Source organism: Ranitomeya imitator, chromosome 6, assembly GCF_032444005.1.
Source record: "Ranitomeya imitator isolate aRanImi1 chromosome 6, aRanImi1.pri, whole genome shotgun sequence".
NCBI lineage: Eukaryota > Metazoa > Chordata > Amphibia > Anura > Dendrobatidae > Ranitomeya > Ranitomeya imitator.
The window spans coordinates 27,143,386-27,168,225 of record NC_091287.1 but is presented as its reverse complement, the minus strand read 5'-3'; the positions used below and the strand labels follow the sequence as shown (position 1 = coordinate 27,168,225).

The following is a 24,840-nucleotide window of genomic DNA, read 5'->3' as shown; positions in this document are numbered from 1 at the left end:
CATCACAGAAGGGACCCAACAATGACGTGGGTCTCATCGCAGAGAATGATGGGGCAATATGGTAGTATTACTAGTCTGAAATTATCAGAATAATTACTGGGCTTGATGCTGGGGGACGTTTCACATTTTTCTCAAAAATATATACCGCCATACAGTGTCCACATAACATGCAGTATCCAAATAACACGTCCTTTAAGAACACACAAAATAGTGTCATATAGTTCCCACCTATTACAGCACAATTCCTAAACGTCACCACCACGTGCTGCTGAATATTACCGGGTTTTTTAGTTTGCTCCTGAGCCTAAACCCCAGACATTTGGGAAAATTTACCAAGATTGTCCTTTCGTACACTGATCTATGTGCAGAATGAGCTGGTGGAAGATGAGTCAGATTATTAGGAGGCGTTCATCTAACTCTTTTTTGCCTGTCTGTGCCCTGGAAAGTGAAATCTTTGCCGGCCACTGGGGACACATTTTTGAGCTATGATTTCTGCCCCTTTTTTAGCATAAATTTTTGGATATTTCTCCGGCTTTAGGGGTCCAGGCCTTTTAGCTAGGCCCTACATCGTTTTTAGGAAAATGTTGAGAGCAGTGAAAAGTTGCAAAAAGTTAGAAATTCTTGCCAAAATTTGCCATTTTTTTCCCGTTCGAAAACTTACACGAATTTCTCCTATTCTCCTATTCTCCTATTGAGCCCAAGAGAATATCTGCCATCGCCGTAAGTCGTAGCAAAGTTCATGCAAGAACTATTCAGATGAAGGAATTGGCACTTTTTTGGGGTATAAAGGACAGTGGCCTATTCCTGCCTCGATTGCTACTTTTAGCAGCACTACTGTGATAAAAGTAGGAGGGGTGCATATTCTTTACGGAGCCACCGGTGGAAATTTGTGCCCGTTTTCAAATAGGAAAAAAATTGCAAATTTTGGTAAGAATTTTCAACTTTTTGTAACTTTTCAATGCTCTTGACATTTTTCTAAAAAGCAGGCGAGGCTTAGCTGAAGGGCTGGGGCTTCTACAGCCAAAGAAATGTCCAAAAGAAAGGGGGGGGTGCATATTCTTTACGGAGCCACCGGTGGAAATTTGTGCTCGTTTTCAAATAGGAAAAAAAATAGCAAATTTTGGTAAGAATTTTCAACTTTTTGTAACTTTTCAATGCTCTTGACATTTTCCTAAAAAGCAGGCGAGGCTTAGCTGAAGGGCCTGGGCTTCTACAGCCAAAGAAATGTCCAAAAATTTCTGCCAAAAAAGTAGCGTAAATTTTTGGACATGCAAAAACAAGATGCAACATACATCAACACCTCCTAATAATCTGACACATCTTCCTCCGACACGTTCCGTACCTGGGCCCCAACGATGTCTAAGTAGAAGACGATACAATCTCATGTCTCCTTTCCATCAAAACTAAACTCTATTCCTCCGCAGGAGGCCAGGAATTCCCATTTCTTCCAAGCTGAAGTTCACAGGTACGAAACGGTAATGGAAAAATACCTAGGAGACTTAATGGAAGCCACCTGCGCGGACAGAGGGACGTAACCTTTTATACGAGTTTAAGGTTTCCATATTTTAAAAAAATTGACGAATTCTGAAGAAATTAGTTCTCAGATCACTAGATGTCATCTTCATGTAACGCTACCGTCAACGGTATCACATTGCCATATGTACGAAATGTGATCCGCGGCCGTACAATATTCTCATTACCTCTCCTGTACTTTCATAGCTCTGACACATGGTCCGTATTAATGGGGACCAGTTTAAAAAAAAAAAGAAAAGGAACCTTTAATAAAATTTTTTAAAAAAGATACAAACCCAATTGTATTATTTTCGCACATATTTTGGCTGGAGTCCAGCACGGAGATCGAGAACTTGGGTGTCACAAAAAATAAATAAATTAGAATTTTTAATTTTTTTTTAAGAAGGAAAAAGTAGGAAAAGTCTAGTGGCAGCGCTCACCTTAGTGGTCCACAGCTTGACCGTCCAGTCGAAGGATGATGTCAGGAACAGATGGGAGAAGTCGATGGCTCCCACGGCGCTGTGGCAGTTGAGTCCTGTGATTGGGCCCTGGTGGCCTTCGTACACTTCGCTGATGCCGGCTTTGCTGCACACACATTGCAAAGTTCAATTACTAACTGCACAACATCTGCCATCTATTAAGTGGATGCAAAAAAAAAAATAGTAGAATCATTTCAAAGGAAATACGGTCTTAAAGGGATTTTCCAGGCTTGAGAAAATGATGACCTATCAAGAAGACGTCATTAATATCAGATCAGTGGGGCTAGGCCACCTGGCGCCCATCATCAATCTAATTTTGGAAGTAGCACCATACACTGCGTAGTGGTCATTACTGGTACTGCAGCCTCGGATAACATTCACTTCAATGGAAGCTGAGCTGCAGGAACAGCCACTAGATAGCATATGAAGTGTCGCAGTTCCTGCTTCGTTCGCTGTTTGTATTTTGGCTTTGGAACCATGCATATTAAATTTGAGTTTCCTAAAGGAAGTAAATTGTCTCTCAAGTGCCACAAGAGTTTTGCAACACAACTAAGGATTTAAGCCACAGGAATATTGTTAAAAAAAAAAAGCTAACTGCAATAAGTGGCACTCGAGACACAGCTTTCTTTTATTCTGAATTTCGAACTAATTTGCATATTTTTTCCCCCAGTGCATAGCGGAAAGTATAAAGCATAGAGGAGGGTTCTCTACTGTAAGAGCAGAGAAATATAAAGGGGAGTTCTCTACTGTAAGAGCGGTAAAGCTTAAATGAGAGTTCTTTACTGTAAAATCTTTAAAGCATAGAGGAGGGTTCTCTACTGTAAGAGAAGTGAAATATACAGGAGGGTTCTCTACTGTAAGAACAGTGCAGCATAGAGGAGGGTTCTCTACTGTAAGAGAAGTGAAATATACAGGAGGGTTCTCTACTGTAAGAACAGTGCAGCATAGAGGAGGGTTCTCTACTGTAAGAGAAGTGAAATATACAGGAGGGTTCTCTACTGTAAGAACAGTGCAGCATGGAGAAGGGTTCTCTACTCTAAGAGAAGTGAAATATACAGGAGGGTTCTCTACTGTCAGAACAGTGCAGCATGGAGAAGGGTTCTCTACTGTAAGAGTAATTAAATATACAGGAGGGTTCTCTACTGTAAGAACAGTGCAGCATAGAGGAGGGTTCTCTAGTGTAAGAGAAGTGAAATATTCAAGAGAGTTCTCTACTGTAAGAGAAGTGAAATATACAGGAGGGTTCTCTACTGTAAGAACAGTTCAGCATGGAGGAGGGTTCTCTAGTGTAAGAGAAGTGAAATATACAGGAGGGTTCTCTTCTGTAAGAACAGTGCAGCATAGAGAAGGGTTCTCTACTGTAAGAGAAGTGAAATATACAGGAGGGTTCTCTACTGTAAGAACAGTGCAGCATGGAGAAGGGTTCTCTACTGTAAGAGAAGTGAAATATACAGGAGGGTTCTCTACTGTAAGAACAGTGCAGCATAGAGGAGGGTTCTCTACTGTAAGAGAAGTGAAATATACAGGAGGGTTCTCTACTGTCAGAACAGTGCAGCATGGAGGAGGGTTCTCTACTGTATAATCAGTAAAGTATAGAGGAGGTTCTCTACTGTATAATCAGTATAGTATTGAGGATAGTTCTATACTATAAGAGCAGTGAAGCAAAGAGCAGATAGAAATGCACTTAAGGGACATAAAAAGCCCACATGAATGTACTGTTGTGCAGGGTGGTCCATTTACATGGATACACCTAATAAAATGGGAATGGTTGGTGATATCAACTTCCTGTTTGTGGCACATTAGCATATCGGAGAGGGAAAACTTTTCAAGATGAGTGGTGACCATGGTGGCCATTTTGAAGTTGGCAATTTTGGATATAACTTTATTTTTTCAATGGGAATAGGGTCATGTGGTGCACTATGTTGGGTGTCAAATCCGAGCATTCCTACATGAAGAGTTTCCTGGAAAGTGGATTGTTGTTGTGGGCCAGTTGAATGGCCACCAAGGTCTCCCGATCTGACCCCCTTAGACTTTTATCTTTGGGGTCATCTTAAGGCAATTGTCTATGCTGTGAAGATACGAGATGTGCAGCATCTGAAACAACGGATACTGGAAGCCTGTGCTAGCATTTCTTCTGCGGTGTTGCTATCGGTGTGTCAAGAGTGGGAGAAGAGGGTTGCATTGACAATCCAACACAATGGGCAGCACTTTGAACACATTTTCTAAGTGGTCATAAACTTGTAAATAACTCATGAAAGAATAAAGTTATGTTAAAACCAAGCACACTATGGCTTTTCTTGTGAAATTCTCAATAAGATTGATGTGTCACATGACCCTCTTCCCATTGAAAAAAATAAAGTTGTATCCAAAATGGCCAACTTCAAAATGGCCACCATGGTCCCCAACCATCTTAAAAAGTTTTCCCCCTCCCATATACTAATGTGCCACAAACAGTAAGTTGATATCACCAACCATTCCCATTTTATGTAGGTGTATCCATATAAATGGCCCACCCTGTAGTTTGTTTCATATTTGCCTATTGACTTCTTCTGCTCATAATGCTGTTGTGCTGCATAACATTTGTTTTTTTAATCAATTTTTTTGTATTTTAATTAATAAAAATATATATTAGGCCAAAAATATTTTGGTTCTCAACTGCTCCACTGGAACAAACACAATACACAGACACTTCCCATGTTCTTTAGTTCAATTTTTAGCTTTGCTGTATAGAATCAGACAGAGTTAGCAGAGTCATCTCATTATTATGAGAATTCGGGCAAGACATTAACAGTTGTATAAGGCAGATCAGTAACAATATGCTTTACACGCAGAAAAGGGTCTGTATACAGCTTTCCTGACACATCCTTGTCTGGGGGGTGTAGACCTGTATCTCTGTTGAAGCATATGATATATTCATTCATCTAGCGACACAGGTTTGATTTAGTGTAAGTATATATAATGCACTGATAAGAAAAGGCAACGCGTGACTCTACCTTCCATGACGGCATGCAGCGTAAACTGTCCCCTCTTCGCTCCCCACCACAAAATTGTTAACGTCTCCTGTTGGGAACGCCATCCCGGTAACTGCTACTGACTTGGACTTGTTGTAGACCAGTTCCATACTTTCCTGAAACAAAATCAACTAAATTAGAAAACAGATTTTCAATTCTAAAAATAAAAAAACAACTATTATAACAGCTAATCAGAAAAGTGTCCAGATATTCAATAAGCCACACTGATAATAACAAGGCTAGCCGTCAAAGATAGAGGACCACCATTAAGATCTGTAGGAAGCTCCTATGAAGGGCATAAATGGCCCAGGGGTGCCATTTCCCTACCTCTTCCATAAATCGTACACTTTCATGGCAAACCTACAACTCTTACATTCTCTGACTGTTGCTTGCTGGGATATGTAGTTCTGTGACAGTTGGAGAGTCAAAGCTTGGGAACTTTTCATACAGGGTATGTAGAAGCAGATGCAGCCCAGACACAACGTGCGCAACAGTGTCGACAGTTTTTTGGTTCAATTAAATAATTTCTGAAATCCCATAAGTAAAATTTCTTCCAATATTTAGGATGTACAGAACATCTTGTATATGCTAAACGAAGTAATAAACTCAAATTAAAAGTTGGTCAAGTCTCACCTATAAATATGAAGAATAGAAAGCAACTCTAGAAGCGCAAAATCAGTCTTCAGAATTTCTAGAAAGTATGATACAGGAAAGATATATATCTTGGTACCGTGTTAGCCAGTAGATAGAGAAATATTTAGAATTGAGAGTCCTCAGTGGTTGATACCTTTTAATGGCTAACTGAAAAGATGGTAACAAATTGCAAGCTTTCGAGACTACACAGGTCTCTTCATCAGGCAAAGACTAAAAGAAATTCTGAAGAATCACATATTTATGCACAACATAGCATAGAAAAAAAAGGGAAAACCCATGGATAAGACAGGTGACATGAAGCAGAATTACCATGAGTGATAAACAGTTATGTCCATAAATATTGGGCCAGTTCTTAGATAAGGATTGTTTTATTGTCCTGTGATTAGGGTCTCTGATGTGATGACCCCTCATAGTCTGAGGGGCAAGTTCCTTAGTTGATGTAAAAAGACATAAATCCATGCAACACATTCATTCCTGCAGTGAGACTGTCAAAGGTCGTCATCAGTTTATATTCCCAGACTCTTCTGTCTCTCTTAGATTTGAAGCTACCTTTTAACACAAGTAATTTCATGTCCATAATGTTATGATTTGGGAGACAAAAATGTATTGCCACAGATAGATCTATTCTTTTTTCTCTTATTGTATGGCGATGAGAGTTCATTCTTGTTCTCAGCTTTTGCCCTGTCTACCCCACATACAGACCACCAGTTGGACATTTAGTACAAATAATTAGGTACACCACATTAGAAGTGTCGCAGCTGAAAGTACCTGGTATCTTGTCCTGATGTGAGTTGGGGATCTTTATTTTGTCCGTGGTCATTATAAATGGACAGGTTTTACATTTTTTCTGATTGCAAGGAAAGGTACCTGCAGCTGTTGGAGAGGACAGGGAGCTCCTGACAAAGATGCTTCTTAGATTTGGGGGCTGCCTAAAACACATTAGTGGGGGGTCTGGAAAAATGGATTGTAAGCGGGCATCTTTTTGTAAAAAAGATTGTACAAAAAGATGCCCGATTACAATCCAAATCTAAGAAGCATCATTGTCAAGAGCTCCCTGTCCTCTCCAACAGTTGCAGGTACCTTTCCCTGCAACCAGAAAAAATGTAAAACCTGTCCATTTATAATGACCATGGACAAGATAAAGATCCCCAATTCACATCCGGACTACAAGGTACCAGGTATTTTCAGCTGCGACACTTCTAATGTGGTGTACCTAATTATTTGTACTAAATTTATTATTATTATTATACATTTTTATAGCGCCATTTATTCCATGGCGCTTTACATGTGAATACGAGGCAAATATAGACAAATACATTAAACATTAGCAGATAACAGGCACACGGGTACATAAGGAGGGAGGACCCTGCCCGCGAGGGCTCACAGTCTGCAGGGGATGGGTGATGAAACACTAGGAGAGGGTAGGGCAGGTTGCGCGGCGGTTCAGTAACTTCAGGATCACTGCAGGCTGTAGGCTTGTCGGAAGAGATGAGTCTTCAGGTTCTTTTTGAAGGTTTCTATGGTAGGCGAGAGTCTGATGTGTTGGGGTAGAGAGTTTCAGAGTATGGGGGAAGCACGGGAGAAGTCTTGGATGCGGTTGTGGGAAGAAGAGATGAGAGGGGAGTAGAGAAGGAGGTCTTGAGAGGATCGGAGGTTGCGTGTAGGTAGGTACCGGGAGACCATGTCACAGATGTATGGAGGAGACAGGTTGTGGATGGTTTTGTATTTCAGTGTGAGGGTTTTGAACTGGAGTCTCTGGGCGATAGGAAGCCAGTGAAGGGCTTGACATAGGGGAGAGGCTGGGGAATAGCGGGGAGACAGGTGGATTAGTCGGGCAGCAGAGTGTAGGATGGATTGGAGTGGTGCCAGAGTGCTAGAGGGGAGTCCAGAGAGTAGGAGGTTGCAGTAGTCGAGGCGGGAGATGATAAGGGCATGCACTAGCGTTTTTGCGGTGTCGCGGTCAAGGAAAGCACGGATCCGGGAAATATTTTTGAGTTTGAGACGGCAGGAGGAGGCAAGGGCTTGGATATGTGGCTTGAAAGAGAGGGCAGAGTCGAGGATCCCCCCGAGGCACCGGGCGTGTGGGACTGGGGAAAGTGAGCAGCCATTGACATTGATGGATAGGTCTGGTGGAGGGGTAGAGTGAGATGGGGGAAAGATGATGAATTCTGTTTTGTCCATGTTCAGTTGTAAATGTCCAACTGGTGGTCTGTATGTGGGGTAGACAGGGCAAAAGCTTAGAACAAGAATTAATTCTCACCGCCACACAATAAGAGAAAAAAGAATGGATCTACCTGTGGCAATACATTTTTGTCTCCCAAATCATAACGTTATGGACATGAAATTACTTGTGTTAAAAGGTAGCTTCAAATCTCAGAGAGACACAAGAGTCTGGGAATATAAACTGATGACGACCTTTGACAGTCTCACTGCAGGAATGAATGTGTCGCACGGATTTATGTCTTTTTACATCAACTACGGAACTTGCCCCTCAGACTATGAGGGGTCATCACAACAGAGACCCCAATCAGAGGACAATAAAACAATCCTTATCTAAGAACTGGCCCAATATTTATGGACATAACTGTTTATCACTCATGGTAATTCTGCTTCATGTCACCTGTCTTATCCATGGGTTTTCCCCTTTTTTTTCTATGCCATGTTGTGCATAAATATGTGATTCTTCAGAATTTCTTTTAGTCTTTGCCTGATGAAGAGACCTGTGTAGTCTCGAAAGCTTGCAATGTGTTACCATCTTTTCAGTTAGCCATTAAAAGGTATCAACCACTGAGGACTCTCAATTCTAAATATTTTTTAGAAAGTATGAAGGAGATTAAAACAACTCTTGTAGAACTGGAGTCGTCTTCAGCATGTCTATAAAGTATAAAGGAGAATAAAAAGAAACTTTTAAGGAACAGGATAAGTCTTCAGAATGTCTAAGGTATCATCAAAATAAGTCCTTATTTAGAACTTGAGCTGTTAATGGGATTTCTATACGTAAAGTATCAATAAGATAATTCTGAAGAGCAGAAGAAGCCTTCTACAAACTACCGAGGATAAATAATAATTCTCGAAGGACTGAAAAAGTCTTCAGGATTTCTAAAAAGTATATAAAAGATAAAATAATTCTTGATGAGACAGGACAATTTCTGAGAATTTTTAAAAAGCTTCCAGACAAAGAAGAGCTGGAAAAGTCTTTATGGTTTTTAGAATGAATCAAGGAAGAAAAATAACACTTGAAGAACTGAAGAAAGTCTTCAAACGTTCTATTAAGCATAGAGAAGGAATTAATTTTTTTTTTTTTAAAGATGGAAATGGCTTCAGACTTTCTATAAAGTGGCAAGAAAGTATGAGAAAGATGAACCATCTCTTGAGGGGGTTGGATAAATCTTCAGAATTTCTACAAAGTGTGAAGGAAATATCAAATAAGGTAAAAAAAAAAAACTCTCGAAGAGATGGAGGATTTGTAAACAGTATCATAAAAAATAAACTATTTGAAAGTTAGAAAAGTCTTCAGAAGTTCTACAGAGTATCAAGAAAATAAAGTGACTTTTGAAGAACTGGAAAATACGGAAAGTAAGTATTAAAAGTAACTCTTGACGAGGAGCTGGATAAATATTTAAGATTCCTAATTAGTATGAAGAAAATAAAGTACGGTAACTTTTCTAGAGCTGGAAGTGTTCAGAATTTCTAGAAAGTAAACTGTGACACAACAGAAGAATTCTCAACATTCCAGTCATCACTAAATTACATGATCGAGAACTGAATAAGTCTTCAAAATAAGTAGGAAGTATCAATAAAAATGAAACTATGGGAAATAACTTTTTGAAGAGCTAGAAAAGTCTTTAACATTTCCAGGAAGCATCAAAAAAGTATGAAATTCTTGAGAAGTTGGAGAAGCCTTCATCATTTCTAGAAAGTATAAAGAAAATATTAATAAGATAAGAAAAAAAAACCTGAAAGAACTCAAGAAGTATTCAAGTTTCTAGGATGTATCAATAAGATAAAGTAAGACCTGAAGAGCTGCAGAAATCTTCAATTTCAAGAAAGTATCAAAAATATAAAGTAACTCTGAAAGAACTGAAGAAGTTTTCAAGGTTTTTAGAAAGTATCAAAAAAGTAAAGTAACTCTTGAAAAGCTGGAAAAGTCTTCAGAAAGTAATTAGTGATCAAGTAAGAAGGATTTGTGACACTTTCTCAACTGTATAACCACCACTAGTAGTCAAGTAAGAAGGATTTGTGACACTTTCTCAACTGCATAACCACCACTAATAGTCAAGTAAGAAGGATTTGTGACACTTTCTCAACTGTATAACCACCACTAGTAGTCAAGTAAGAAGGATTTGTGACACTTTCTCAACTGTATAACCACCACTAGTAGTCAAGTAAGAAGGATTTGTCACACTTTCTCAACTGTATAACCACCACTAGTAGTCAAGTAAGAAGGATTTGTGACACTTTCTCAACTGCATAACCACCACTAGTAGTCAAGTAAGAAGGATTTGTGACACTTTCTCAACTGTATAACCACCACTAGTAGTCAAGTAAGAAGGATTTGTGACACTTTCTCAACTGCATAACCACCACTAGTAGTCAAGTAAGAAGGATTTGTGACACTTTCTCAACTGTATAACCACCACTAGTAGTCAAGTAAGAAGGATTTGTGACACTTTCTCAACTGTATAACCATCACTAGTAGTCAAGTAAGAAGGATTTGTGACACTTTCTCAACTGCATAACCACCACTAGTAGTCAAGTAAGAAGGATTTGTGACACTTTCTCAACTGTATAACCACCATTAGTAGTCAAGTAAGAAGGATTTGTGACACTTTCTCAACTGTATAACCACCACTAGTAGTCAAGTAAGAATGATTTGTGACACTTTCTCAACTGTATAACCACCACTACTTGAGATGATCCTAGAGGTCCTGATTTATGAAATTATTGACTTTTCAGCCGTTTTTTTGCTTCTGTAAATACTGTTTTGTTGAGGCATTTGCAAACATAAGTTTTTCCTGTTAGAAGAAAGTTTAACTTTTTGACTTATATCCATTTGTTTCAGGCACTCTCAGTCCGTGTCCATTAATGCATTAGGCAGAGTGGTTCTCATGGAGCTAAATAAATACCCACCTGTGGAGCTGAGAGCATATCCAAACTCCAGGAGCACAATTTACCGTCAGTGGAAACAGTAATAAGGTTGTGCGCGTTCTGCGTCCCCACCACATTCACGCAGTAGATAGGATGCTGGAAGAGACAGACACAACCCTATGATAGCCATTATCGTTCACAGGGGTCCGAACAGTAAGTGAATGACATGTTGCACTACATAGAAATAGATGTTAAAAGTTCTATGGAAATTGTATTTATCTTGATATTGCAAAAATCCTAATTTACACGAGGTTATATTTGAAAAAGCTATCATAAAATAAACCTCATTAAAGACAGATAAAAAGTTAAACCTTTATTAATGATTCAAAGAAAGGGGACAAACAACATACAGTGAGACACACCATACAGAAAGGTGCATACTACGTCCACCCTATAAATGGTCCCTGACCTAGCACCTACCTACCTGCGGAGGTTGGCACCCTATAAAGAAAATTCCGAAATTGACGCCCCCCGCCCCCCCCCCCCGCTCACCGATGACCGACCCTATTGTCCTGTGTGGCCCTCGCCATAAGTGACCAATGCACAACTCTCATGTCCTAAGGGGACCCACACTCAGTAAATGCTAAAGGGACAGTAGAAAAAAGAGGCAAGTAGGTGGATGTAAGGTCAGAGAAAGTAACCAGTCATGCACAATGGTAAAGAGGATATAAATGATCGAATATAGATTGCATGACCCCTGCGCTGTGCCCTGCCTGAACAGCGGAGGTTGGCACCCTACTGGTCAGCGGATATGGCGCCCCAGCTAGATTCTCCAGTAGGACATATAATAAAGCATGATGGCAATGAAATAGTCAGACGGGAGTACTTATCATTCAGATGTCATGTGACCTCTACGCGTTTCACCACACGGCTCATCAGAAGGTTAGATGGATGGATGCTGCAAGCATTTCTTTAAATCATTAATAAAGGTTTAACTTTGTATCTGTCTTTAATGAGGTTTTTTTATGATAGCTTTATCTTGATATTGGAATCATTTGCTAATGATGGTATATACGGATATTTGGTAAATACAGGGACTTACTGGTGTATACAGACAGATAAGAACTGTCTAAAAATCATGGCAAAAGCTGCACCATTGGGACCACCACAGATCCAAGGAATGAAGCTCTGAAGTATCTTAATTTATTATAAATGGAGATGTGCGCATGCGTGGCCATTGTTCTGTTGAAATGGAGAACTTTAGAGCCCCATTCTTGGAATTGATGGAGAGTCTCAGAGGTGGGACCCCCAGTGACTAGCAAGTTAGCTCTGCTTCCTACATCCCGGTCTGCTAAACTATCTTTTGCTCCACGTTGGACTTGGCAAGTAGCTCAGAATGCTCCCATGTGTTGAGCTTCCTAGGCCTATGTAAGGCCTACCAAGACAAAAGTCTGTGTCTTGCTATTAAGATTTTTAGATTGTCTGTGCACAGCTCCCTGTCTGCGGTCTCCAGTATGTCTCCTGGCTGCCTGTGGCTTCCAGACCCTTAGAGTTACCTATTTGCGGTCTCCAGCCCATCTGTGTCTTCCAGTACCTCAGTTATGTGTCTGCAGTCTCCAGGACATCTCCTGTCTGCCTGTGGCTTCCAGTATCTCTGATACTTGTTTTCCAGGACCTCTGCTATGTGTTCAGATGCTATTTGCAGGACATCTCCTGTCCATATGCGGCTTCCATGACCTCTGCTAGCTGTCTGCTATCTCCTGAAAGTCTCCAGTCTGTCTGCAGCTTCCAGTACCTATGCCATGTGTCCGCCTGCAGTTTCCAGGGAATCTCCTGTCCACCTGAGGCTTCCAGGATCTCTGCCACCTGTCTGAGATCTGCCGGATGTCTCTAGTCTGCCTGCAGCTTCCAGTACCTCTGCTACTTGATCTCGGTCTCTCAGAGCCTCTGTTATCTGTCCACCTGCTGTCTTCAGGACAACTCCTGTCCGCCTCTGGCTTCCAGGACCTCTGCTGTCTCTGGTCTCCCAAACATCTTGAGTACCTCTGCTACGTGTCCACCTGTGGCTTCCAGGACATCTGCTACCTGGCTGCGATCTCCCAGAAGTCTCTGGTCTGCCTGCAGATTCACGTACCTCTGGTACTTGTTACCAGTTTTACAGAACCTCTGCTGCATATCCACCTGCAGTTTCCAGGCCGTATCTTGTCCGCCTGACCTCTGTTACCAGTTTGTGGTCTCCCGGAAGTCTCCTATCTGCCTGCAGCTTCCAGTACCTCTGCTACCTATTTGCGTTTCCCATGTGCATCAACTGCCTGCTGCACCCGTGTGCCCACCCGGGCCTTGGGCTTTGAGGATCCACCTCATCTAATGAGCCTTTTACATTAGTATCTATTGTAATATAATTATTCTAGTACATAAGAAAATTCTAATACTCCTGTGTCCCTGAGACCGGCAAGGTAATGAAATATCCAATATACCAGACTACTAAAATTAGGAGTAAGAAAACATGTTCCCAAATATATATTTAAAAGGGCATTCTGGTCTACACACATTATCACCTATCTACTAGTGCGGGGCAAAAGCTGCAAAACCGCAACCAGAAGGAGTAAGGAGTTGAATAAAGGGTAGATCGTGCATGCGCCCTGCATTCAATGTCAATGGCACTAAGTGCTGTGATTGCTGAGCGTACATGAAAGTTATCCATTGGATAAGTGATAATTTATATAGCAGGGTGATGTATAATGCAATGATGGTGTTATATGCATATCATAAATATTAAAACGGAGTGTTTGGCCAATATAAGGAGCTCACCGTGTGCGCCGCAGCAGAAAGTGGCGTCCTCTGAACTGGAGTCCTCCTGTGGCTGCGGTTATCCCATAGTACTATCTGTCCAGAGTATGTCCCACCAATCACCAGATTTGGATGAAAGCGAGCAAAGCAGACTGACATTACCGAGGACTGCAAAACAAAGAGGAAAGGGCTTGAAAGGGTTGTCCTATAAACAATATATATCATATAGAAGATTCATGTATGATCCTTAGGGGTATTACCACTGAGATCCCCAGTAATCCAGAAAACAGCTATCTCAAAGTTCCCTGCATGAAATGTTACTGAGCATGTGCAACCTCTGCTTCATTAACTGTCTATACGATTGGTGGCTGCACATGCTCACTACTGCTCCATTCACACAATGGACTTTGGTACCCATGTTCTTAGAATGAGTGACCATTCTTAGCTTTCAGACTCCCAGCATTGATACATTTATCATCTACAGTCATGGCTGAAAGTATTGGAACCCTTAAAATTCTCCCCAAAAAAATGAAGCATTTTCCCCATAAAATTATTGCAATTATACTTGTTTTGTTATACACATGTTTTGTGTGTGTTGGAACAACATACACAAAAAAAAACAACAGAAAAAAAAGGCAAATTGGATATAATGTCACACACAACTCCAAAAATAGGTCGGAAAAAAAATGTTGGTACCCTCAGTTTAATATTTGGTTACACACTCCTTTGGAATAAATAACTGTAAACACCAATTCATAGATAGGTAAATGGGGCTTCATAAAGTAGAAAACAAAAGAAACAGATAGACCCCTACAAATTACACAGAAATACTAGAGGATATCAAGGGGAATATGGTTCGGGTTATTCTACTGCAGTGAGCTGGATTTTTTCTACAAAGTTTTTCATCTTTGACTGTAGGTACTGTGTTCTTTTCTTTGTAGGCCTCATTCCGTTTTTGGTAAACAGTAGAATGATGTGCTTTACCAAAAAGCTCTATCTTGGTCTCATCTGTGCACAAGACACTTTCCCCAGAAGGATTTTGGCTTACTCACGTACATTTTGGCAAACTGAAGTTTAGCTTATTTATGTCTCTGTTTCAGCAGCGGGGTCCTCCTGGGTCTCCTACCATAGCGTTTCATTTCATTCAAATGTTGACAGATAGTTCACGCTGACACCGATGCACCCTGAGCCTGCAGAACAGCTGGAATTCATTTAGAACTTGATTGGGGCTGCTTATACAACATCTGGACTATCCTGGGTTGATGCCTTTCATCAATTATTCTCTGCCGTCCACGTCCAGGGAGATTAGATACAGTGCCATGGGTTGTAAACTTCTTGATTATGTTGCGCATCATGGATTGTTGATTACTTTTCAACAATTTTGTTTCTCAACACCTCAAACAGTTGTATTCTCCTCTTTTGGTTCTCCATGCTTAATGTGGCACACAAAAACAAACAATGCAAAGATTGAGTCTGGTTTCAGGTGTGATTTTCATATTGTCCACACCTGTTACTTGCCACAGGTGAGTTTTAACGAGCATCACATGCCTGAAACAATTTTTGGAAAGGTGCCAACAATTTTGTCTGGACCATTTTTGGGGTTTTGTGTGAAATTAAGTCCAATTTGCCTTTTTTTTTCTATGTTATTTTGTATTGCTCCAATTCACACAAAGGAAATAAACATGTGTATAACAAAACAGGTGTAATTGCAGTAATTTTCTGGGAAAAATACTTCATTTTATGGAACAATTTCAATGGTTCCAACACTTTTGGCCATGACCGTATACCGTGAATAAGTGATAATGGTGTTTATGGGACTACCGCTTTAAGGTTCAGTTTTGGATAGATAGAGATATTGGCAAAGTTACCGTAAATTTGGAGGCAATAAGATTAAAGCTCTAGTTTTGAAGAAATTGACAATTCAAAGCTCCCTACATAAACTAAACTAACATTAAAAGAGTAGAAGAGGCAAGGAGGTATAAAACACAAAAATAAGTAAAAAAAACTATGAACCCCTGGCCAAGATGAGGTGATTTGTCAGGGGATGTTTACACATTTAGGTCTGATCCGTTGGTTCTCTGTAGAAGAAATTCTAAAAACATTTTGCAAAAGTGCTTACTTATAGAATTTTTGCAGCCATCGACCATTTTTCGCTTTTATCTTGTGTTAATTGGAGAGTCCTGGGAGCCACGTGCTGTAGAACGAGAGCACTAGAGGTTCCTAGTTTCCATAGCTCAAGAACACTAGAGGTCCCTAGTTTCCATAGCTCGAGAACACTAGAGGTTCCTAGTTTCCATAGCTAGAGAACACTAGAGGTTCCTAGTTTCCATAGCTCGAGAACACTAGAGGTCCCTAGTTTCCATAGCTCGAGAACACTAGAGGTCCCTAGTTTCCATAGCTCGAGAACACTAGGGGTTCCTAGTTTCCATAGCTTGAGAACACTAGAGGTCCCTAGTTTCCATAGCTCAAGAGCACTAGAGGTCCCTAGTTTCTATAGCTCGAGAACACTAGAGGTCCCTAGTTTCCATAGCTCGAGAGCACTAGAGGTCCCTAGTTTCCATAGCTCGAGAACACTAGAGGTCCCTAGTTTCCATAGCTCGAGAGCACTAGAGGTCCCTAGTTTCCATAGCTCGAAAACACTAGAGGTTCCTAGTTTCCATAGCTCGAGAACACTAGAGGTTCCTAGTTTCCATAGCTCGAGAACAGTAGAGGTCCCTAGTTTCCATAGTTTGAGAAAACTAGAGGTTCCTAGCTTCCATAGCTCAAGAACACTAGAGGTTCCTAGTTTCCATAGCTCGAGAACATTAGAGGTCCCTAGTTTCCATAGCTCGAGAACACTAGTTGTTCCTAGTTTCCATAGCTCGGGAACACTAGAGGTCCCTAGATTCCATAGCTCAAGAACACTAGAGGTCCTAGGTTCCATAGCTTGAGAGCACTAGAGGTCCCTAGTTTCCATAGCTTGAGAGCACTAGAGGTCCCTAGTTTCCATAGCTTGAGAGCACTAGAGGTCCCTAGTTTCCATAGCTCCTACATCTCCTATGTGGAGTAACTGAGCCAGATCAGCGACCTTTATTGGTCTACCTGTCAGAGTTTCTGGATGTTTGAGTACTTGCACTCCTACCAACTACACTGCTAATATGCTCGCAGGCAGCAGTATCTGTGACTATGTATGGGGGTCCCCTCAGTTATACCGTTAGGGCCCAGTGCAGTATGTGAGGTACTATAACAGGGGGGATCCCAATTTACGATGGAGCCTATCCAATATTTCACACTCGCACACTTTATCTGAGCCTTGTCCTCAGCTAATACTTGTGCTGTAGGGTAGCCTTCGCTCGCCTCTATGGAGCATCTGTATGTACATGTATCTTTTCCTTGTTCAGCATTTATTTCATTCTGCAGACGTTGTCGAAGCCAATTGAGTTGTAAGTTAAGACGTGTTTTAGAAGATCCCCGCTAAGAAGCTTCTGATGCAGAATGCGCACAGTCTGCCTTACATCAGTATGTTATGCACTCAGGCATGGCGGCCCTCATAGAATACAATGAAAACATTTGTAACCCAGCCCGGCCGTCATGTGGTCTTAATAGAGCCGTATCCTCACAGGGACTCCCAGGTCTAGTTCCAGCAGACACACGTAAGTCTAATCTACCTTCAATGGTAATATCCTCGCTACCTGGGGCTGCAGGCGGAACAAGCAGCTGTTCCATCCGCACACTGCAGATTCCCAACTGCACTGGACACATGATGAGCGCAGGGCGTAAAGGGGCTGCACATTTCCAAAACAGCACCAATTCTGTCCTGAATTTAGTTCTGAACCTCATGAAAATCATTCTTGGATAGATTATTGGGAAAAATAGACTCCGGTCCTGGTCAGTGCTGCCTTAAAGCATTGGTAGGCATCCATGGGATAATCTGAGACCCACAGCCCTGAGTATTTATGATGGGCAGAAATTGTGCCAGCTAGAGGTTCACATAGCATAGATGATCCTCAGTTAAATCCTGTATTATTCTCCAGAGCTGCACTCACTATTCTGCTGGTGCATCCTGTATATACCCCAGAGCTGCTATTCTGCTGGTGCACAGTCACTGTGTACATACATTACATTATTGATCCTGAGTTACATCCTGTATTATACTCCAGAGCTGCACTCACTATTCTGCTGGTGCAGTCACTGTGTACATACATTACATTACTGATCCTGAGTTACATCCTGTATTATACCCCAGAGCTGCACTCACTATTCTGCTGGTGCAGTCACTGTGTACATACATTACATTATTGATCCTCAGTTACATCCTGTATTATACTCCAGAGCTGCACTCACTATTCTGCTGGTGCAGTCACTGTGTACATACATTACATTACTGATCCTGAGTTACATCCTGTATTATACCCCAGAGCTGACTCACTATTCTGCTGGTGCAGTCACTGTGTACATACATTACATTACTGATCCTGAGTTACACCCTGTATTATACCCCAGAGCTGCACTCACTATTCTGCTGGTGCAGTCACTGTGTACATACATTACATTACTGATCCTGAGTTACATCCTGTATTATACCCCAGAGCTGACTCACTATTCTGCTGGTGCAGTCACTGTGTACATACATTACATTACTGATCCTGAGTTACATCCTGTATTATACCCCAGAGCTGCACTCACTATTCTGCTGGTGCACAATCACTGTGTACATACATTACATTACTGATCCTCAGTTACATCCTGTATTATACTCCAGAGCTGCACTCACTATTCTGCTGGTGCAGTCACTGTTTACATACATTACATTACTGATCCTGAGTTACATCCTGTATTATACTCCAGAGCTGCACTCACTATTCTGCTGGTGCAGTCACTGTGTACATACATTACATTACTGATCCTTAGTTACATCCTGTATTATACCCCAGAGCTGCACTCACTATTCTGCTGGCGCAGTCACTTTTTATATACATGACATTACTGATCCTGAGTTACATCCTGTATTATACCCCAGAGCTGCACTCACTATTCTGCTGGTGCAGTCACTGTGTACATACATTACATTACTGATCCTGAGTTACATCCTGTATTATACTCCAGAGCTGCACTCACTATTCTGCTGGTGCAGTCACTGTATACATACATTACATTACTGATCCTGAGTTACATTCTGTATTATACTCCAGAGCAGCACTCACTATTCTGCTGGTGCAGTCACTGTGTAGATACATTACATTACTGATCCTGAGTTACATCCTGTATTATACTCCAGAGCTGCACTTACTATTCTGCTGGTGCAATCACTGTGAACATACATTACTGATCCTGAGTTACATCCTGTATTATACTCCAGAGCTGCACTCACTATTCTGCTGGTGCAGTCACTGTGTACATACATTACATTACTGATCCTGAGTTACCTCCTGTATTATACTCCAGAGCTGCACTCACTATTCTGCTGGTGCAGTCACTGTGTACATACATTACATTACTTGTTATGTTTGCTAATGACAGGTGTTATGAAGGCAATCCAGAAACACAGTGTGCTTAGCGATCAGAGCGCACACAGTGATCTGACAAATACCCAAAAATACAAGAACGAGCTCTGAGACGTGGAAACTCTGTAGACTGCACACCTGATCCTATCCTAAACACAACTAAAAGCGGCTGTGGATTGCGCCTAACAACTACCTAGGCAACTCGGCACAGCCTAAGAAACTAGCTAGCCTGAAGATAGAAAAATAGGCCTGACTTGCCCCAGAGAAATTCCCCAAAGGAAAAGGCAGACCCCCACATATAATGACTGTGAGTAAGATGAAAAGACAAAACGTAGGGATGAAATAGATTCAGCAAAGTGGGGCCCGATATTCTAGGACAGAGCGAGGACAGTAAAGCGAACTTTGCAGTCTACAAAAAACCCTAAAGCAAAACCACGCAAAGGGGGCAAAAAAAAACCACCGTGCCGAACTAACGGCACGGCGGTACACCCTTTGCGTCTCAGAGCTTCCAGCAAAACAAAAGACAAGCTGGACAGAAAAAAAGCAACAAAAAAGCAGAGCAGCAGGTCACAGGAACAATCAGGAGAAGCTCAGATCCAACACTGAAACATTGACAAGGAGCAAGGATAGCAGCATCAGGCGGAGTTAAGTAATGAAGCAGTTAACGAGCTCACCAGAACACCTGAGGGAGGAAGCTCAGAAGCTGCAGTACCACTTGTGACCACAGGAGTGAATTCAGCCACAGAATTCACAACAGTACCCCCCCCCTTGAGGAGGGGTCACCGAACCCTCACCAGAGCCCCCAGGCCGACCAGGATGAGCCGCATGAAAGGCACGAACAAGATCGGAAGCATGAACATCAGAGGCAAAAACCCAGGAATTATCTTCCTGAGCATAACCCTTCCATTTAACCAGATACTGGAGTTTCCGTCTAGAAACACGAGAATCCAAAATCTTCTCCACAATATACTCCAATTCCCCCTCCACCAAAACCGGGGCAGGAGGCTCAACAGATGGAACCATAGGTGCCACGTATCTCCGCAACAACGACCTATGGAATACATTATGTATGGAAAAGGAGTCTGGGAGGGTCAAACGAAAAGACACAGGATTGAGAACCTCAGAAATCCTATACGGACCAATAAAACGAGGTTTAAATTTAGGAGAGGAAACCTTCATAGGAATATGACGAGAACATAACCAAACCAGATCCCCAACACGAAGTCGGGGACCCACACGGCGTCTGCGATTAGCGAAAAGTTGAGCTTTCTCCTGGGACAAGATCAAATTGTCCACTACCTGAGTCCAGATCTGCTGCAACCTATCCACCACAGAATCCACACCAGGACAGTCCGAAGACTCAACCTGTCCTGAAGAGAAACGAGGATGGAACCCAGAATTGCAAAAAAATGGAGAAACCAAGGTAGCCGAGCTGGCCCGATTATTAAGGGCGAACTCAGCCAACGGCAAAAAGGACACCCAATCATCCTGGTCTGCAGAAACAAAACATCTCAGATATGTTTCCAAGGTCTGATTGGTTCGTTCGGTCTGGCCATTAGTCTGAGGATGGAAAGCCGAGGAAAAGGATAGGTCAATGCCCATCCTACCACAAAAGGCTCGCCAGAACCTTGAAACAAACTGGGAACCTCTGTCAGAAACAATATTCTTAGGAATGCCATGCAACCGAACCACATGCTGAAAGAACAAAGGTACCAAATCAGAGGAGGAAGGCAATTTAGCCAAGGGCACCAGATGGACCATTTTAGAAAAGCGATCACAGACCACCCAAATGACTGACATCTTTTGAGAAACGGGAAGGTCAGAAATGAAATCCATCGAAATATGTGTCCAAGGCCTCTTTGGGACCGGCAAGGGCAAAAGCAACCCACTGGCACGAGAACAGCAGGGCTTAGCCCTAGCACAAATCCCACAGGACTGCACAAAAGTACGTACATCCCGTGACAGAGATGGCCACCAGAAGGATCTAGCCACTAACTCTCTGGTACCAAAGATTCCAGGATGACCAGCCAACACCGAACAATGAAGTTCAGAGATAAGTTTATTAGTCCACCTATCAGGGACGAACAGTTTCTCTGCTGGACAACGATCAGGTTTATTCGCCTGAAATTTTTGCAGCACCCGCCGCAAATCAGGGGAGATGGCAGACACAATGACTCCTTCCTTGAGGATACCCGCTGGCTCAGATAAACCCGGAGAGTCGGGCACAAAACTCCTAGACAGAGCATCCGCCTTCACATTTTTAGAGCCCGGAAGGTACGAAATCACAATGTCGAAGCGGGCAAAAAATAACGACCAACGGGCCTGTCTAGGATTCAAGCGCTTGGCAGACTCGAGATAAGTCAAGTTCTTATGATCAGTCAATACCACCACGCGATGCTTAGCTCCTTCAAGCCAATGACGCCACTCCTCGAATGCCCACTTCATGGCCAGCAACTCTCGATTGCCCACATCATAATTACGCTCAGCGGGCGAAAACTTCCTGGAAAAGAAAGCACATGGTTTCATCACTGAGCAATCAGAACCTCTCTGTGACAAAACCGCCCCTGCTCCAATCTCAGAAGCATCAACCTCGACCTGGAACGGAAGAGAAACATCTGGCTGACACAACACAGGGGCCGAACAAAAACGATGCTTCAACTCCTGAAAAGCTTCCACAGCAGCAGAAGACCAATTAACCAAATCAGCACCCTTCTTGGTCAAATCGGTCAATGGTTTGGCAATGCTAGAAAAATTACAGATGAAGCGACGATAAAAATTAGCAAAGCCCAGGAACTTTTGCAGACTTTTCAGAGATGTCGGCTGAATCCAATCCTGGATGGCTTGGACCTTAACTGGATCCATCTCGATAGTAGAAGGGGTAAAGATGAACCCCAAAAATGAAACTTTCTGCACACCGAAGAGACACTTTGATCCCTTCACAAACAAAGAGTTAGCATGCAGGACCTGAAAAACCATTCTGACCTGCTTCACATGAGACTCCCAATCATCTGAGAAGATCAAAATGTCATCCAAGTAAACAATCAGGAATTTATCCAGATACTCAAGGAAGATGTCATGCATAAAAGACTGAAACACAGATGGAGCATTGGCAAGTCCGAACGGCATCACTAGATACTCAAAATGACCCTCGGGCGTATTGAATGCAGTTTTCCATTCATCTCCTTGCCTGATTCTCACCAGATTATACGCACCACGAAGATCTATCTTAGTGAACCAACTAGCCCCCTTAATCCGAGCAAACAAGTCAGATAACAATGGCAAGGGATACTGAAATTTAACAGTGATCTTATTAAGAAGGCGGTAATCAATACACGGTCTCAGCGAACCATCCTTCTTGGCTACAAAGAAGAACCCTGCTCCCAGTGGTGATGACGATGGGCGAATATGTCCCTTCTCCAGGGATTCCTTCACATAACTGCGCATAGCGGCGTGTTCGGGCACGGATAAATTAAATAATCGACCTTTAGGGAATTTACTACCAGGAATCAAATTGATAGCACAATCACAATCCCTATGCGGAGGTAGAGCATCGGACTTGGGCTCTTCAAATACATCCTGATAATCAGACAAGAACTCTGGGACCTCAGAAGGGGTGGATGACGAAATCGACAAAAATGGAACATCACCATGTACCCCCTGACAACCCCAGCTGGATACCGACATGGAATTCCAATCCAATACTGGATTATGGGTTTGTAGCCATGGCAACCCCAACACGACCACATCATGCAGATTATGCAACACCAGAAAGCGAATAACTTCCTGATGTGCAGGAGCCATGCACATGGTCAGCTGGGCCCAGTATTGAGGTTTATTCTTGGCCAAAGGTGTAGCATCAATTCCTCTCAATGGAATAGGACACCGCAAAGGCTCCAAGAAAAACCCACAACGTTTAGCATAATCCAAATCCATCAGATTCAGGGCAGCGCCCGAATCCACAAACGCCATGACAGAAAACGACGACAAAGAGCATATCAAGGTAATGGACAGAAGGAATTTGGACTGTACAGTACCAATGACGGCAGACCTAGCGGACCGCTTAGTGCGCTTAGGACAATCAGAAATAGCATGAGTGGAATCACCACAGTAGAAACACAGACCATTCAGACGTCTGTATTCCTGCCGTTCAACTCTAGTCATAGTCCTATCGCACTGCATAGGCTCAGGTTTAACCTCAGGCAGTACCGCCAAATGGTGCACAGATTTACGCTCGCGCAAGCGTCGACCGATCTGAATGGCCAAAGACAAAGACTCATTCAAACCAGCAGGCATAGGAAATCCCACCATGACATCCTTAAGAGCCTCAGAGAGACCCCTTCTGAACAAAGCTGCCAGCGCAGATTCATTCCACTGAGTGAGTACTGACCATTTCCTAAATTTCTGACAATATACTTCTATATCATCCTGACCCTGGCACAAAGCCAGCAAATTTTTCTCAGCCTGATCCACTGAATTAGGCTCATTGTACAGCAATCCGAGCGCCAGGAAAAACGCATCGACACTACTCAATGCAGGGTCTCCTGGCGCAAGAGAAAATGCCCAGTCTTGAGGGTCGCTGCGCAAAAAAGAAATAATAATCAAAACCTGTTGAATAGGATTACCAGAAGAATGAGGTTTCAAGGCCAGAAATAGCTTACAATTATTTTTGAAACTTAGAAACTTAGTTCTATCTCCAAAAAACAAATCAGGAATAGGAATTCTTGGTTCTAACATAGATTTCTGATCAATAGTATCTTGAATTTTTTGTACATTTATAACGAGATTATCCATTGAAGAGCACAGACCCTGAATATCCATGTCCACACCTGTGTCCAGAATCACCCAAATGTCTAGGGGAAAAAAAAAAAGTGAACACAGAGCAGAAAAAAAAAAAAAAATGATGTCAGAACTTTTTCTTTCCCTCTATTGAGAATCATTAGTTTTGGCTCCTTGTACTGTTATGTTTGCTAATGACAGGTGTTATGAAGGCAATCCAGAAACACAGTGTGCTTAGCGATCAGAGCGCACACAGTGATCTGACAAATACCCAAAAATACAAGAACGAGCTCTGAGACGTGGAAACTCTGTAGACTGCACACCTGATCCTATCCTAAACACAACTAAAAGCGGCTGTGGATTGCGCCTAACAACTACCTAGGCAACTCGGCACAGCCTAAGAAACTAGCTAGCCTGAAGATAGAAAAATAGGCCTGACTTGCCCCAGAGAAATTCCCCAAAGGAAAAGGCAGCCCCCCACATATAATGACTGTGAGTAAGATGAAAAGACAAAACGTAGGGATGAAATAGATTCAGCAAAGTGGGGCCCGATATTCTAGGACAGAGCGAGGACAGTAAAGCGAACTTTGCAGTCTACAAAAAACCCTAAAGCAAACCCACGCAAAGGGGGCAAAAAAAACCCACCGTGCCGAACTAACGGCACGGCGGTACACCCTTTGCGTCTCAGAGCTTCCAGCAAAACAAAAGACAAGCTGGACAGAAAAAAAGCAACAAAAAAGCAAAAAAGCACTTAGCTATACAGAGCAGCAGGTCACAGGAACAATCAGGAGAAGCTCAGATCCAACACTGAAACATTGACAAGGAGCAAGGATAGCAGCATCAGGCGGAGTTAAGTAATGAAGCAGTTAACGAGCTCACCAGAACACCTGAGGGAGGAAGCTCAGAAGCTGCAGTACCACTTGTGACCACAGGAGTGAATTCAGCCACAGAATTCACAACAATTACTGATCCTGAGTTACATCCCGTATTATTCTCCAGAGCTGCACTCACTATTCTGCTGGTGCAGTCACTGTGTACATACATTAC

The 24,840-nt window shown here is 42.3% G+C and overlaps 1 protein-coding gene across 6 annotated transcripts in view; it reads right to left on the bottom strand.

Moving 5' to 3' along the window:
• Positions 1-24,840, bottom strand: part of DYNC1I1 (dynein cytoplasmic 1 intermediate chain 1) — a 459,873-nt gene that overhangs the window by 154,298 nt on the left and 280,735 nt on the right. For all 6 annotated transcript variants that reach the window (XM_069729353.1, XM_069729352.1, XM_069729358.1 and 3 more), the window contains 4 exons: positions 13,556-13,702; positions 10,787-10,900; positions 4,985-5,118; positions 1,953-2,097 (listed from right to left, as the gene is read on the bottom strand). In XM_069729353.1, the coding sequence (XP_069585454.1) occupies positions 1,953-2,097; positions 4,985-5,118; positions 10,787-10,900; positions 13,556-13,702 (540 nt within the window). The remainder of the gene's footprint in view (positions 1-1,952; positions 2,098-4,984; positions 5,119-10,786; positions 10,901-13,555; positions 13,703-24,840) is intronic.